General features: G+C 64.2%; 6 protein-coding genes and 1 non-coding gene across 7 annotated transcripts, besides 26 other annotated features; all 7 read right to left on the bottom strand.

Moving 5' to 3' along the window:
- The first annotated feature begins 677 nt into the window (after nt 1-677).
- Nucleotides 678-716: a microsatellite.
- Nucleotides 717-764: 48 nt separating this feature from the next.
- Nucleotides 765-813: a microsatellite.
- A 35-nt stretch (nt 814-848) lies between these two features.
- Tco025E_04010 (COP9 signalosome complex subunit 12) lies at nt 849-2438 on the bottom strand (the record flags this gene model as incomplete). The annotated part of the gene is made up of 1 exon (XM_029370925.1): nt 849-2438. The coding sequence occupies one exon, from the start codon at nt 2436-2438 to the stop codon at nt 849-851; it is 1590 nt and encodes a 529-aa protein (XP_029228911.1).
- Nucleotides 2439-2496: 58 nt separating this feature from the next.
- Nucleotides 2497-2516: a microsatellite.
- A 40-nt stretch (nt 2517-2556) lies between these two features.
- Nucleotides 2557-2595: a sequence feature (GA-rich).
- A 28-nt stretch (nt 2596-2623) lies between these two features.
- On the bottom strand, nt 2624-3388 carry Tco025E_04011 (tRNA methyltransferase; the record flags this gene model as incomplete). Its single annotated transcript, XM_029370926.1, has 1 exon — nt 2624-3388. The coding sequence occupies one exon, from the start codon at nt 3386-3388 to the stop codon at nt 2624-2626; it is 765 nt and encodes a 254-aa protein (XP_029228912.1).
- Nucleotides 3389-3579: 191 nt separating this feature from the next.
- Nucleotides 3580-3610: a microsatellite.
- A 126-nt stretch (nt 3611-3736) lies between these two features.
- Nucleotides 3737-3767: a sequence feature (GA-rich).
- Nucleotides 3768-3912: 145 nt separating this feature from the next.
- Nucleotides 3913-5355, bottom strand: Tco025E_04012 (uncharacterized protein; the record flags this gene model as incomplete). Its single annotated transcript, XM_029370927.1, has 1 exon — nt 3913-5355. The coding sequence occupies one exon, from the start codon at nt 5353-5355 to the stop codon at nt 3913-3915; it is 1443 nt and encodes a 480-aa protein (XP_029228913.1).
- A 93-nt stretch (nt 5356-5448) lies between these two features.
- Nucleotides 5449-5571: a microsatellite.
- Nucleotides 5559-5582: a microsatellite.
- A 109-nt stretch (nt 5583-5691) lies between these two features.
- Nucleotides 5692-5729: a sequence feature (GA-rich).
- Nucleotides 5730-6117: 388 nt separating this feature from the next.
- Nucleotides 6118-6148: a microsatellite.
- Nucleotides 6149-6506: 358 nt separating this feature from the next.
- Nucleotides 6507-6550: a sequence feature (A-rich).
- An 18-nt stretch (nt 6551-6568) lies between these two features.
- Nucleotides 6569-6593: a microsatellite.
- A 269-nt stretch (nt 6594-6862) lies between these two features.
- Nucleotides 6863-6902: a microsatellite.
- Nucleotides 6903-6909: 7 nt separating this feature from the next.
- Nucleotides 6910-6987: a microsatellite.
- A 30-nt stretch (nt 6988-7017) lies between these two features.
- Tco025E_04013 (putative dihydrolipoamide acetyltransferase precursor) lies at nt 7018-8418 on the bottom strand (the record flags this gene model as incomplete). The annotated part of the gene is made up of 1 exon (XM_029370928.1): nt 7018-8418. One exon carries the CDS (start codon nt 8416-8418, stop codon nt 7018-7020), a length of 1401 nt encoding a protein of 466 aa, XP_029228914.1.
- A 7-nt stretch (nt 8419-8425) lies between these two features.
- Nucleotides 8426-8466: a microsatellite.
- Nucleotides 8467-8684: 218 nt separating this feature from the next.
- Nucleotides 8685-8719: a microsatellite.
- A 205-nt stretch (nt 8720-8924) lies between these two features.
- Nucleotides 8925-8960: a microsatellite.
- A 40-nt stretch (nt 8961-9000) lies between these two features.
- Nucleotides 9001-9033: a sequence feature (GA-rich).
- A 229-nt stretch (nt 9034-9262) lies between these two features.
- Nucleotides 9263-9283: a microsatellite.
- A 19-nt stretch (nt 9284-9302) lies between these two features.
- Tco025E_04014 (uncharacterized protein) lies at nt 9303-12299 on the bottom strand (the record flags this gene model as incomplete). The annotated part of the gene is made up of 1 exon (XM_029370929.1): nt 9303-12299. The coding sequence occupies one exon, from the start codon at nt 12297-12299 to the stop codon at nt 9303-9305; it is 2997 nt and encodes a 998-aa protein (XP_029228915.1).
- A 117-nt stretch (nt 12300-12416) lies between these two features.
- Nucleotides 12417-12441: a microsatellite.
- Nucleotides 12442-12581: 140 nt separating this feature from the next.
- On the bottom strand, nt 12582-13355 carry Tco025E_04015 (uncharacterized protein; the record flags this gene model as incomplete). Its single annotated transcript, XM_029370930.1, has 1 exon — nt 12582-13355. One exon carries the CDS (start codon nt 13353-13355, stop codon nt 12582-12584), a length of 774 nt encoding a protein of 257 aa, XP_029228916.1.
- Nucleotides 13356-13413: 58 nt separating this feature from the next.
- Nucleotides 13414-13456: a microsatellite.
- Nucleotides 13457-13522: 66 nt separating this feature from the next.
- Nucleotides 13523-13575: a sequence feature (GA-rich).
- Nucleotides 13576-13667: 92 nt separating this feature from the next.
- Nucleotides 13668-13711: a microsatellite.
- A 220-nt stretch (nt 13712-13931) lies between these two features.
- Nucleotides 13932-13959: a microsatellite.
- Nucleotides 13960-14042: 83 nt separating this feature from the next.
- Nucleotides 14043-14089: a sequence feature (A-rich).
- A 3-nt stretch (nt 14090-14092) lies between these two features.
- Tco025E_04016 lies at nt 14093-14163 on the bottom strand. The gene has a single exon. It is a non-coding gene; the product is annotated as a tRNA-Gly (tRNA).
- Nucleotides 14164-14278: 115 nt separating this feature from the next.
- Nucleotides 14279-14326: a sequence feature (A-rich).
- Nucleotides 14327-14349: the final 23 nt, after the last annotated feature.

Genomic DNA, 14349 nt, shown 5'->3' on the forward strand with positions numbered 1-14349 from the left:
GGGAAGTGCGAGGGAGGGGGGGCCAATGGAGGGCATCAGCGGATGACGCTTCACAAAGCTCGCTCACGGAGTGTCGGCACGGGGGGCCAGAGCCCCCCCACGGTGATGTATGTGTTGTGCATCATGTGGGTCACGCAGGCAGGCACAACGGCAGGCGCCTCGGGAGGGGGAGGGTAAAGCGGGTGCTGCTCAGCTTTCAAGGACTCGAGTGATGCTCTCATGCGGGCCGCGCAGGCGGACCCCTCGGACATATGCTTGTTCTCGCAGACATCGCCGCAGCTTCCGGCCGGCGGGGCCCAGTGCGCGCCGCTCTCCCTTCACCATCCATCGTCCACGCGCTCACGAGGAGGGAGCGGGACGAGCGAATGGCAGATTGAGTGGAGTAATTTGAGTTGCCCTGGCGCTGGTTGCGTGGCTGTGCCGTAAGTGGCGATGCAGATCTGCCTTTCTAGTTGTGTGGTGTGGCTGGGAGCACAGCGGCAGCGACAGCCAAACGAGTGGCGACTGCAACCCTGTTGTCACCTTTGGGCGTGGCGAGCACTTTGTTGGGGAGGGCGGGAGAAGACGGGCATCAGTAGAAGCGAGAGAGAAAGGCGGGCAGAGGATGAGTCCCAGTGGCTGGCTGTGTGTTCACGGAAGGCCGCCATGCACGTCTCCCGTCGGCGTCTTCCATGACGTTGTTTTTTGTTTGTTTTTGTTTTCTTGTTTTTTTCTTTCTGGGGCCCGTTTCTTCTCGTTAGTTTTCGGATTTGCATTGCGCCAAATTTTTTTTTGTTCCCTTCACTTTTTTTTCTTTTTTTTTTGTTTCTTTTTGTGGTCCACGCGCGGCCGGTGGGCGGGGCGGGGGCTTACGGCGGCGTCTGCAGCGTCGGGAAGGGGGCCTGCCGCGAGAGCACGATGGTTTTGTGTTCGTACGAGACGTACCCGCGCACGAGGCCGGCGGCGATGAGCCGCGCCGTCCACCACGTCATCTCGTCGTCCGTCATGGCGGCCGGCGTGCGGGGCGCGTCGCCGTCGTCGCGGTGGCGTTTGGGCCGCTTCGGCTTCGGCGCGGCGGCGGCGGCGGCGCGTCCCTCCTCCACAACGTGGGCGTACGCCGCCGTGAGGACCGGCAGCGGGACGCGGCTGTTGTCCACGCCGCAGGCGCCGAGGGCGGCGTGGGTGCGGGCGAGCAGCGCGAGGAAGCAGTAGAGCTTCGCGCGCTGCAAGAGGAAGAAGACCCCGCGGCGGCGCAGCAGCGTGCCGAAGGCGTCGACGGCGGCGGCGAACGCCTCCGGGTCGCCGCGCTGCACCGCCGCGAGGACGGGCATGAAGACGAAGGCGATGAGGTCGTCCGTCCGCAGGATCTCCTCCGGCACCACGCGGCCGTGCAGGACGCCGGCGACGGTGAGGTAGAAGCGGACGCGCTGCTTGTTGCGCTGCTGCGCCTCCGTCCCCTCGCCGGGGGGCGGGAGGAGGTAGTAGGCCTCCCGCAGCGCCGCGTAGGCGTCGGCGAGGCGGTGGTCGTACAGCATGATGCGGCCCTTGTAGTAGCAGAAGTTCACCACCTCCGCCGTCATGTGCTGGGCTGGGCGCAGGATGGATTTGCCCCAGTCCTGCGTGGCCTCGGCGGTCCGCTCCGACTGCGCCACCGAGTTGACGAGGATGCGGCACTGGTGGGTGTTGTAGCGGTGGAAGAGGATGCTCAGCAGGCCGTTGCAGACGGCAAGGGCGCCGCGGCGGCGGGAGTGCTCCGGCGACTCGTGCGGGTCCGCCGCCTGCAGCGACTGCAGCAGCTTGCGCCAGCTCCGCACGATCTGGCCGGTGGCCTCGTCGATGACGTGCTCGCTGGCGTCGCGCGCGACGCGCGGAATGCGGTGAACGAAGTGGAGCAGCAGCAGCGTGTCCCAGCCGACGGTGCCGACGGTGCTGCCGCCGCGGCGCCGCGGCGCGTAGTGGCCGCGCTGCATCGAGTGCACCTCCTGAAACGCCTCGAACACGTGCAGCATGCCACGCGCGAGGGTGTCGTGGTACCGCTGCGGTGCCCTCTCGGGGCCGCCGCCGCCGCCGTCCTCGTCGTCGTCGTTTTTCTTCTGCGGCTCCGAGCGGTAGGCGCGGGCGAGCGCCACCGTGACGGCGACGCGCACCATGACGTCGACGTAAAGCAGCCGCTCCCTCACGTCTTCCGCGCGATCGCCGCGGGACCCGCGCGGCCCCGCCTGCGCCGCCTCCACCCGCGCCAAGAGGCTGCGCCGGAGGTCCTCCACCGCCGCCTCGATGTTCGCGAGCGCCGCGGCGCTCGGCGGCTCCGTCGCCGCGCCCTCCTCCGCCATCGTGACGCAGTCGGTGAGCAGAATCCCGTTGCGCGCGGCAATCGCGTCGGCGGTCTGCTGCAGCCACGCCGGCGACACGGCGAGCGTCGCCGGCGGCGCCTCCGTCGTGCGGCTGCTCCTCCGCATGTAAAAAAAAACTAAACGACTGGGCAAAGGCGGGGCGGGGGAAAATGCAGCCGTCCCCCAGACACACACACACACACAAAGAGGGAGGAAGGGAGGTGGGTAGATGTACAGGCGGTGCGAGAGAGAGAAAGAGAAGGCGAGAGAAATAGGAAGAGAGGCGGCGACGCGGCGCCCGCCGTGTCTCCTCACGCCGGGGCGAGGACGGCGCACCAGTTTTCCTTGTCGTAGTACGACGCCCGCACCACCGCGCCCGCCTCCGCCGCAAGTCCCTCCAGCTCCCCCTCGGCGAAGAGGTGGTAGTAGCGCTGGTACACGCGCCGCGCCTTGTCGTGCTGCTCGTGCATCTCCCACGGGATGAAGACGTCCGCGGCGTCGCCTCTGGACCGCTTCCTCGGCTGCTCCTTCGCCCAGACGCTGACGAGCACGACGCCGTCGCGGCGCACGAGACGGAGCAGCTCGCGGAGCGCCTCCACCCGCCCCGCGTGGGTGGCGAAGTGGTGAAGCACCGCGACGCTGACGACGGCGTCGAAGAGGCCCCCGCGAAGGGCGGTGCGGCGGCCGTCCGCGCGCAGCAAGTCGGTGCGACCGGCGACGGCGTCGTGCAGGCCGGCGTCCGTCGCGCCCTGCGGCCGCAGCTGCCGCTGCGCCAGGCGCAGAAGCCCCTCGCTGGCGTCGATGCCCACAACGTACCGGCAGGCGCCCTCCGCCTCCGCCGCCTCCGCGCGGTGGCGCTGGGCGCAGGCGAAGTACTTCCCGTTCCCGCACCCGACGTCCGCCACGAGGGCGCACTTCGGCAGGGCCTCGATGAAGGCCTGCACCTTCGGCCACGCCTTGTAGCGCGTCGACGAGAAGTGGGCGGCGATGGCGTCGTACACCTCCAGCACGTGCTCCCGCTCCAGCGCGTCCCCCTCCGCAAGCCGCGCCGGCGGCACCTCCGCGGCGTCCGCCATTTGCTGCAGGGCACAAGGCAAGCGAGAAAAAAAGAGGAGGGAAGAGGGAAGGAGAAGGGGAAGAAGAGAGCTGCAGCGGGGGGCGGGGCGACGGCCCAAGAGAGGCGCACAGTACGCCCCGCAGAGGGGCGGCAGAGACGCGAAAGCGTCTCGTGAAACCCCCGAGGAGAAACAATAACGTAGAAAAAAAAAGGGGGCGAGGGCGGGGAGAGGGAGAGGGAGCGAGAAGCACGCGGCGTTTCCCTCTCCCCCTTCCATCGCAGGTACATACACACAGAAGCATCCGGCCCCCGCAACGGGCGAGTGTGCAGCGGCAGCAAACTCGTCCCTTCGCCCACGCACACACAAAGAGAGAGAGACAGTGAGAGGTATAGAGAGAAAAGGAACTAAATCAGCATATAAACGGCAGTTCTTCAACCCGCTCTGCAAAAAAAAGAGGAGAAGTATACAAAAATGGAAGCGGAGCCTGAAACGAGCACGCGCAACGGCGCCGGTGCCCCCAACCTTCACCCGTGCACATGCACTCAGGGGCCGTCGGGGGTGGGCGCCAGGCGCTGCCCGCGGCGCACGCCGTCCTCATCGGCCTTCTTCGCCTTGACGCGCGCCGCCACGCTGCTCCCGCCGACGACCTTCACGGAGCCCTCCGCCTCGATCCCGCGCTCGTCCGCGACGGCGGCGACGATGTCGTCGAGAATGACCTCCGTAAGCTCCCGCACCTCCACCCGGGAAAAGAAAAGGCCGAGAAGCTCCTCCACGACCCGCGGCCTCTCGCGGCGCAGCAGCCCCGGACGCCAGATGGTGAGGTGGGAGTTGTCCCACAGCTTCACAACGTCGCGGCGCAGCAGCAGCTCCGCCCGGCTCCGCGCCTCGGCCGACGCCTCCAGCCCCGCCGCGTCGGCGCCATCGTCCTGCGCCCCGCGCGCGTGGAGGCCGCCGCCACCGCCGGATTGCAGGTCGTGCCCCGCGCGGTTGAAGAGGGCGAGGAGCTCGCTGTCGCACTCGCCGTGGGCGCGGAAGTACGGCAGCGGGCTCCATCGGCTGCCTCCCATGACGCTGACCTGCGTGAACTGGCGCAGGGTGCCCTCCCCGCCACGGCTGAGCCGCTGCTCGGGGCAAGTCGCGGCGCCTCCGCCGCCCCCCGCCCCGTTTGCCTCGCCGGAGACAAGCCAGTCGCCATTGGCGCGGCCGTAGCAGGCGGTGTAGATCTCGCCCCAGAGAACGCTGTCCTGCATCCGCGCCTGCTTTTCCATGAGCATCTCCTCCTCCCCCGAGGGCTCCGCGTGCACCATGCAGTTGAAGATGCGAACCATCTTGGCGAAGGCAATCGCGTACTGGTGATCCACCACGTCCACCGCCGCCCGCGCGAAAAAGTTCCTCGAGCCGAGGCAGTTAATCGCCACGTGGTGCCCCCTGAAGACGGAATTGTAAAACGGAGTCCTCAGCAGCTCGCTGAGAAACTCGCTCGGCGCCTCCGCGTTCACGTACCCCGCCCGACTCGGGCTGCCGCCGCGCCCGCCCGCCGCCTCGTTGTCGGCCGCCGGCTTCCGCGAGGTGCCGCCGCCGCCGCCACCATGCATGCGGCGGTCGCGCGGGCGACTGAAGCGCAGCCCCGCCGCCGCCGCCGCCGTGCCGCGCACTTTCCGCCACGCGACCCGCATTGCCGGGGGGGACGCGGCGCCGCCGTCGTCGCTCCACACGCCCGCGCGGACGTAGGAGGCGGGCACGCGGGCGGCGTCGGCCGCAAGTTTGTCCCAGTCGACGGGGACGACGGAGAGGCAGCGCAGGGCGTCGCCGGCGCGGATGCGGGGGAAGCGCGAGCGCCACCGGTTGACGGGGATCGGCGTCCGCGAGAGCGCCACGACGCGCCCCACGTCCGGGTGCGAGACGAGCAGCGAGACGAGCTCGCGGCCGATGCTTCCCGTCGCGCCGGCGATCAGCACGGAGAGCTGCCGCCCCTTGGCGACCATTCACACACAGCCCTTGTCAGGCCCCCGCACGCGTGAGCGAGGAGGGGGGGGGGAAAGGCAAAATGAAAAGGCGCACGAGCAGAACGGCTGCAGCACACGCGCACACACACAAACAGAAACACACTCGCTGCGTGTTTAGCTGCACACACACAGAGAGAGAGAGACACACACAGACCCACGCACAGACGCACACACACACACACATACATATATACATATATATAATACGTGTGTGTATGCGTGCATATTGGCACACCTATTAAATCACTTACTTGGTCGTTAAATAGGGACACTTACGGGATCACCCCCCAACCTCTCATACAGACGCAGGGCAACGACGACGAAGAAGAAGAAAAAAAAAGAAAAGAGAACAATTTTTTTTGTTTATTTATTTGCTTACTGGAGCCCGGCGCGTCCTTCTTCTTTGTCTTGGGGTGAAGTAGAAAGGGTCAGTCCGATTGCCGCTGCGCCCTCCCCCCCCAACTCTCCCACACACACACGCACACGCCCCTGCGCGGGAGGCGGGGGTGGGGGAACAGCAAGACGCCTTAAAGAAGAAGCGGGCAAACGGAGTACCCCGCCCCTTCACACGCACGCCGGGAGGGGACGGCGGTTAACTTTTACTGTGCCCTCTGACTCCCTCGCCTCTTCCTCTCCCTGCGTCTCGTGCGCCTCGCAGCCGCACAGGGCGTGCGTGCGTGGCACGCGCACCCCCTCCGTGTGCCTTGGGGCGTCACTCCCGCTTCCTCTCACACATTAACGCACTCCCCCACTCCACTCCACCTCCACCTCCTGCTGCTGCTGCTCTACCACATGCCCCCTACAGCGACGCACACGCACACGCACTTCCCCACACCGCCGTCTACGTGCGTTGCCCCCCTTTTGCCACCGCCGCCGCCGCCCGTCGATTTCCTCTTCCTCCTTTCGCCCCCTTCCCACCCCCGTCCCTCCCAGAGACAGACACAAACACACACACGGACAGAAGAAAACGCATGGGACGAAAAAAAGAAAAACGAAAAACAAAAACCGCAGCGGGCGGCGGAGGGGTGCGTGCGTGCGTGTTTGTGTGTTCCCCCCGGTGGGCAGCTCCGGCCTCAGGCTGGTGGCAGCGGCGCCGCGCGCACCTCTGGCGTGAGTCACTCGCACAAGTTAAAAACAAAAACAAAAAAGGCAAAACCAAAAGAAAAGAAAAGAATTCATTACGACTAATTAACACGCATCCCCCCACCCACCCACCCCCTCGACTCCGCCGCCTCTACTGCTCGCCACACGCACCCGGCGACGGGGGCGGAGCGCGCTGCCCGTGACGACGGGCAAAAAAAAGGGCAAAGGCGGTGGTGGAACTTCGGCGGCACGAGGGGAGAGAACACGGGCAAGGGGGAAAACGCACGCAACACAGACATACACACGACGTGACAGATGCGAGAGGAGCGAGCAGGGCGGCTCGCAGCCCAGGCGAGGTGTGGCATCACCGGCGACGGCATGAATTGCCTCCCGCAGAAAGAAACGCCGCATCCCGCTGCTGCCGCCGCCGCGGGCGCACGCCGGCCCTGTTCTTCTTCTTCTCTTGCTACCTCGTTCTCCCTCGCTCGCTCTCTCGCTCTCTACCTCGCTCTCTTTCTTTCTCTCGCTTAGCCCCTCACGCAGGCCAACGGCGGCCATTTAGAGCAGGAGCGAGAGCGGGTTCTCGATGGCGTCCTTAAAGTGCACGCACCACTGCGCGCCAACCGCGCCGTCGACCACGCGGTGGTCGAAGGATGCCGTGAACTTGACGGCCATCTCCGCCTCAGCGGCTACCTCGTACTTGCCGGTCTCCTCGTTCAGCGTGAACTTCGCCCGCGGCTTTGCGGAGCCGACGGCGAGGATGAGGGACTGGGGCGGGTTGATGATGGCCGAGAAGCCGGGGATGCCGGAGGCGCCCAGGTTGGAGACGGAGACGGTGCCGCCGATGAACTCGTGCGGCTGCAGCGTGCCCTCACGCGCCTTCTTGGCCAGGACCTTCATTTCGGCGGAGATGTCCGCCAGCCCCCGCGCGTGCGCATTCCTGATGATGGGCGTGATGAGGCCTGCCGGGGTGGCCACCGCCACGCTCACGTCCACCGTGTTGTACTGGCGGATCACGCTTCCCTGCCATGACGAGTTCGCCTCCGGCACCAGCAAGTTCGCCCGCGCCACCGCCTTGATGATGTAGTCGTTCACGGTAATTTTGAACTTGCCATCCCCCTTGGCGTTGAGCTGCCGGATGAGCGCCAGCATGTTGTCGGTGCAGCACTCCTCAAAGAGGTAGTAGTGCGGAATATCCACGTTCTTCGACTGCGTCAGCCGCCGCGCGATCGTCGCACGCATGCTGGACACGGGAATATCCGTGTAGTTCTCGTTGACTGGCGGGGTGGGCTTCGCCGCCGCCGGTGCTGCTGCCGCCGCGACGGCCGGTGCCGGCGTTGGCCTCGTAGCCGGGGCCGCTGGGGCTGCCGCGGCCACCGTCTTCCCCGCGCCGCTAGCCGCCGCCGCCTCCACGTCCTTCTTGACAATGCGGCCCACGCCGCCGCCGGTGCCTGTGAGGCCCTCCAGCGACACGTTGAGCTCGCGGGCCGTCTTACGGGCCAGCGGGGACGCCTTGACGCGGCCGCCGCTGGCCGCAACTGGGGCGGCGGGTGCAGCGGGCGCGGCGGGTGCGGCGGGTGCGGCTTCCGCCTGCGCCTCGGCCGGGGCAGCGCCGGCCGCCTTCCAGCTCTTCACCTCCTCCGAGTTGACGCCGTCTGCCTCGTCAACTAGGAGGCAGACGGTGTCCCCGACGGCGGCCTCCTCGCCGCTCTGCACGAGGATGCGGGCCAAGAAGCCCTCCTCCGACACGTTGTCGTACGACACGACGGCCTTGTCCGTCTCCACTTTGCACCACGTGTCGCCGGAGGCGATGGGATCGCCGACCTTCTTGGCCCACTCCGTGATCTTTCCCTTCTCCATCGTGGGGGAGAGGGCTGGCATCGGGATAGGCGTGACGGTCAGGAGGCGCAGGCTTGCCATGGCGCTGCTCAGCTGCTGCACCACACGTCGGCGAAACATCCCTGCTTAGATAGATAGATATATAGATATATATTTATTTATTTGTATCTGTACACTTGGGTGCAGCGAGGCGCGGGTTTATCCTAGTTGCAGCTGTAGGTTTCTAGGTTTTTGTTGTTTGCTTGTTTTCGTGTGTGTGTGTTTTTTTTCCTTCCTTTTACTTTTTTTAAAAACTTTTGCTTATCGCTTGAGTTTGCGTGCGGCTGCCTTTTGTTGTTCTTCTCTTGCGAGGGGAGGGAGGAGGGCGCCGTGACGCACGCACGCGCAGAGAGGAGAGGAGAGAGAGAGAGAGAGAGAGAGAAGGAAAAGGTGCGTGTGTGTGCATGCGGCGCCCGCATCCCCACCGTCGGGGCCATTGCGAAGAAGCAGCCGAAGAGAAAAAGAGGGGAGGGGGGGGGAAACGGTAATAATAATCCGCCGCACGCGGTCCACGCATTTTCCTCCGCGGCACTGCGAGGCGTCCACAGTGCGGCCTCCCACTCGAGGCGGCGCCGCCGGCGCGCCGTTCCTCCTCCTCCTCCTGCTGCTGCTGCCTCCTTCTCGCGGCCCCGACCGCGCAGCTCGGGCCTGGGGAGGCGGCAAAAGAAGAAGAAGTAAAAGGAACAAGAAGAGGAAATAATTACGGGCAGACGCGCACGCAACACAAGTGGGACCGGCAGCCACCAACGCCGGTGGTGGCAGTACTATAGTGACTACGGTTGTTCTTTTTTTTTCTTCATGAGCCGTCAACGTCGCCCCCCTGCCTCCTCCTCTTGCGTCAGTCGAGTGGCACGGAGCCGCGCTGCGCCATGCAGAGAGCATCCTCCTCTCGCTATCCCGCGCTCTCTCCCTCTATCGCTCTCCATGTGTGTGTGTGTGTGTGTGTCAGTTGCGGCTCCGCTGCCTTACCAGCCGTTAGACGCCGTTCGCGTGTTTCCCGCCCCCTGCAGCACAAACTCCTTGAACCGCCGCCGCTTGAGGTCAAAGCGGTGGGACATGACCAGCTGCGTGTGGAGCTCGTCAATGCGGTCCTGCGGAAAGCGGGGTTGGAGCGCCGCCGTGTACTTTGGGTAGCGGTCGACGTAGACGTCGGCCAGCGCGAAGATCAGCCGCTCGCGGTCCTTGAAGGGCAGCAGGGCGTCGTCCGCGCGCCCGGCGAAGTCCAGCATGCGCCCAAAGGCCGCCGTCGCCAGCTCCTCCAGCGCATCGTTCCCGCCGCCGCTGCCGCTGCCCGCCTCCAGCGCCGTGTCGATGAAGCGGCTGGCCTCGGGCACGTTGGAGCCGCTCTCCAGGATGCTGAGCGCCACCTCAACCGCGACGTGGGCGAGCGCCAGGTTCCCCGCCAACGCCTTTTTCTCGAGCAGCTGCTGCCGCATAAACGTGAAGACGTCCTTGGAGAGGTAGAAGAGCTGTTTTGTGTCGACGACGTCGTCCTCCGGGCGGGCGGAGGCGCGGTGGGCGACGCCGGCGAAGAAGACGCCGCAGATGGGGAGAATACTCGCAATGAGGCCCGCGTGGGAGGTGCCAATGGGGAACAGGCAGTGGACTATCAGGGGACGCATGACGTGCAACGGCAACAGCTCCGCCGCAGCAAGCAGCGTCTGCAGCATCGCTCGCAGCGGCTCGTCCGGCAGAAACGTGCTCAGCGCCTCAACCACCTGATAGAGCGACATGCGCAGCTCCATGAGGGTCAGGCGGGCCCTTTTCTGGATGTTCTTTCGCGGCGCACTTTTCCGCGAGCGGCCAGGCAGGTACAGCTCGCGGAGGTCGCGTTCCATCTCAAGAATGCACGCGTAGCCGGCGGGCAGCTGCTCCGGGCGGAGCGAGTGAATAAGCTCCATGAGCCGCAGAATCGACGGCGTCAACTCCGTGGAGGACTCCACCAAGTAGGGGCAGGTCTTGCAGCGCCGTAGCACTCCGGCCACGATGGCCACGCTGTCACGCAGCATATCCCGCTCAGCCTGCAGGTTGGCGTTTTGGGCCGCGATGATGCTGTTAAACCGCGCCTGATCCATGGCCTGCACGCGCTGAATCAGCATCTTTGCAACGGGCGTGAAAAACGACTGCAGCCGAGCCTGCCCCTCATCGACGGGGAGGGCGTTGGTGAGTGCCGCCAGGGCCTCGTAGAGCAGCGTCCGCTCCTGCGGCATCGTGGAGGGCATCATCAACAGCTGCTCAAACTTTTTCATCAGCGCCTCGCAGGAGCTGGCCAGCCGTGCCTCGTGCTGGCTGCAGGCGGTCACCAGCAGCGTGAGAGCGCGCTTGCGGGCCGACCGGAAGTCAAGGTCGTGCGGGTCGCTCTGCTTGCGTTCCAGACAGGCGAAGAGGATGCCGAGGGTTCCCTCCCACACACCCAGCGCCGCGTCGTCCCTGCAGCCCCAGAAGTAGCTCAGCATGTTGAGGTAGACAGGGCAGAGCACCATGTCCTCCGTCTGCCGCGCCAGCAACGCTGCGATCGCCTGCGGGACGTAGTCTGAGGAGTACCTAAACGACTCTGAGAGATGGTCGACCATGAACTGTGTCGCCTCCCACTCACGGAAGGTGACACTCTGCTGCGTCACAAACCCAGACGAGGTTCTGGGGTCCGCCGCTGAGCCACGGCCGTCGCACAGGCTTGCGAGGAGTTGCAGGACAAACTGATTGCTGACAACAGGGTAGACGCGGGCCAGTGCGGTGAGCAGGTGGCCTGTGAGACTGCGGAACACCCCAAAGCCACACTCAAAGGCCTCGGCCGACCCATACTGCTGCTCTGAGAGCTGCTTCCCCTCCTCATCGGTGCCGGACCGCGGGTGAAACTTGTTCTTTGGGATCAACGCTGCAAAGCGCATCATTAGCTCAAGAGCATTTATGTGGGCAAACGCGGCGTCGCCCAGTCGCTTCAAAATATGGCACGCGGCCGTAGCCAAGTAGATGCTCGGGACGGACAGCATCGCTAGGCAGGCCTGACTCGTTGGGGCAATTACGGCCTCAATGACAGAGTTCGGCATCTCCACCAGCAGCTCCGCCACCTCCTCCAATGTGCCGTAGTTCCGCTCCATCACGCACGCCTCGACGCAGCCCAGCACGGCCGCCACCAGCAACAACGGTTCCTGCTGCTGCGCCGTTGTGGACTTTACAAACCCGTCGCACTTGAGAAGGGCGGCTGTGGCGGCCAGTGCCTCCTGCGCCAGGGGCGGCCAGCGCACCAGCACCGACAGCGCATTCCCCAGCCCCAACTCCCACCACTGGGGCACGGGCAGGCAGGAGGCCACGTTTACCGTAATGGTGAGGCAGTCTATGACGGCTTCACGGGCGTGCTCGTCCAACTGCTGCGCGCCCTCGCCGCCCGCTGCTGTGTAGAGGTCAAAGAGCGCCTGAATCGACTCCGCCAGAATTACACGGCTGTGAGAGGCGAGGGCGCGTTTGAGGTGCTTCATGCGATGCATCGGCACATTGCCGGGGTGCGGGTCCACAAGCCGCACGACGAGTGTGGCGAGCAGCCGCTGCTTGCGTGGCTGCTTCGCTAGCTGCGCCTGTGGTGGACAGATCTGCTCCATCAGCTGCGGGTATTGCTCTGGCCACTCATACATCATGCACTCCGTGATGAGGTCGACCAGGTCGCCACACAGCAGGCGACTCAGCGTGGGCTCGTTGAGGTACCACGTAATAATATCACTATAGGGAACCTGCTCTGCGGCGAGACGGCCCGACGCCACGGCACGCCTCAAGAGGACGGCGCCATAGGCCTGCACTGCGGCGCCGTGGTCCGAGACGCGGAGCAGGCCCACACCTATGTGTCGCATTTCCTCGGGGCTCATCCGGCCCTCTGCCTTGAGCACGTCCACGGTGGCAACGCGGCGCGTCTCGTTGTCCTGCGCCGTGTACATCGCGACGAGGTTGCGGATGAAAGCCTCGATGTTCATCGTCGCTGCTAACTCGTGCGAGTGGCGGTGGCAAGAGGGGGCGCAGGCAGTGCGGCAGAAGAAGAAGAAGCGAGCGGGGTGGGGAGCAGCATGGAAGAATGAAAAATGAAATAATTGGAGAGTGCGAGAGAGAGAAAGAGAGGGGGTAAAAACAATAATAATAAACACACTCACAGCAGGGAAGATGAACACCAAGCAAGCGACGCGGCCCTCGTTGCGGCAGGAAAGCCTCTTCGTTCCCCGCTAAACGGTGGCGTGTGAAGAAGAGGAGGGGCGTTGGGCTCAGCTGCGCAGGGGTGGCGGTGCTCGGGGAGGCAGCGAAAGGGCCCCGCCGGCTTTGCCCACCACGCGGCAATCCCCGCACCCGGCCGCGGGGGTCGTCCAGTCGAGGCGCCGGCAACGGCCCCAATCCACCGGCTCCATCACCGTCGTCTGGGCGTCGTACACCCACCTGCTCAGGTCGCTCATGGTAAAGACGCAGCGGTAAAAGGACGCCCCACGCACGTCCCAATCGATCAAGTTGGCGCGGCAGAAGACGCACTGCGAAAAGCGCCCACGCCGCGCATCCACGCCCGCAGCGTCAGCCGCGAGGAAAGTGCAGGAATGAAACTGCGCGCCTGCCAAACTGCAGCCCTGCATTCGGGCCAAGTTAAACGTGCTGTGGTCCGCAAAGGCGCCAGTCAAGTCGGCCCCGGAGAGGTCGCTGCGGTTAAACGTGCCGGACAGTCGCGTGCAGGCGAGATCGATGCCGACGAGACGGCGGCCCTCCATCAAGGTGCCGACCTCAGGCCACTCGGAGGTCGTCTTGCCGCCCGCACGAGCCTGCGGCGAGGGCTCAAGGGCCCGCACAACCGCGTCACGCAGAAACGGCATTAGCGCCTTTTCCGTGTCCAGTTGGCTGCTGAGCAGCCGCGACGCCGGCGACGGTGGCGCAGGACACGCAGGACTCGTCGACAGAGACGCCTCAAGCGGCAGGGAGAGCAGGGCAGCCTTCCGCTGCACATTCAGCGCATCCAACACCTGTGCCATGGCCGTGCGATGAAGGCGTCGCTCCATTTGTGCCGCACTCCACGACGCTGCCCGCACCAGCGCGACGAGGGAGTTAGAGGATTCAAACAAAAGAAAAAAAACAAGAACAACAACGAAGAGGAACAGCACGGTGACGCCCAGAAATAAAAACACGGCAGATAAAGTTGCATTTCGGCTCCAAACAAAAAACGGTAGGAAGGAAGGAGAGATGAGGAGGAGGAGGGGAGGGGAGAGGAGAGGGGGGGGAAAAAAGGTGACGAATGGTACAGGTCCAATCCGCCTCACTTCACCGCATATCACACGTGCGCGGAGGACAACAAACACACACCTCGAGGCGTCTTCTTTTTTTTTTATGTTTTTATTTATTTACTGCTTTTTTCTTTTCGTTTTTCGTCTTTTTTTCTACGGCTTTGCCCTTCTCACTTTCGCATGTTTGTTCGTCTGTGTGTTTTGCGTTGCCCGCCCTTTTTTTTTGTTTTGTTTGTTTTGCCGGCATCTCTCTACCGTGAGAGTAGGAAAGAAAAAAAAACCCAAAGTCGCACACGCCACCTCCATCGGTGCGTATGTGCGTCATACGGGATTTGGGCGGGCGCAGCGGGGAAAACAAACACACACACACACACACACAACAAAACAAAAGGGGAGTGTGAGGTCTATTTATTTATTACATGATAAATAAATAATATCTGAAGGGAAGAGAGAGAGGGGGCGGGGGAGGAAAAGAGAAAACACACAAGAGGAGGCGAGGAAGGAGAGAAAAGGCTTGCGCAGTCCGGGAATCGAACCCGGGCCTCCCGCGTGGCAGGCGAGAATTCTACCACTAGACCAACTGCGCTTGTCGGCGTCGGCGGCGAGTGGCGCCTTCTACCACGAGTTCTTTTTCTCTTCCTCCTCCTCTTCTCCCGTCCCCAAGCCGACGCGAGCGCCGAGGCAGGCGCGGGCCGCCGCAGAAGAAAAAGAAAAAAGAGGGAGAAAGAAAAGAGTAAATTAAAAAAAAACACACAACACTCACACAATGTAT

Source organism: Trypanosoma conorhini, assembly GCF_003719485.1.
Source record: "Trypanosoma conorhini strain 025E chromosome Unknown Tco_14.4_contig_00195, whole genome shotgun sequence".
NCBI lineage: Eukaryota > Euglenozoa > Kinetoplastea > Trypanosomatida > Trypanosomatidae > Trypanosoma > Trypanosoma conorhini.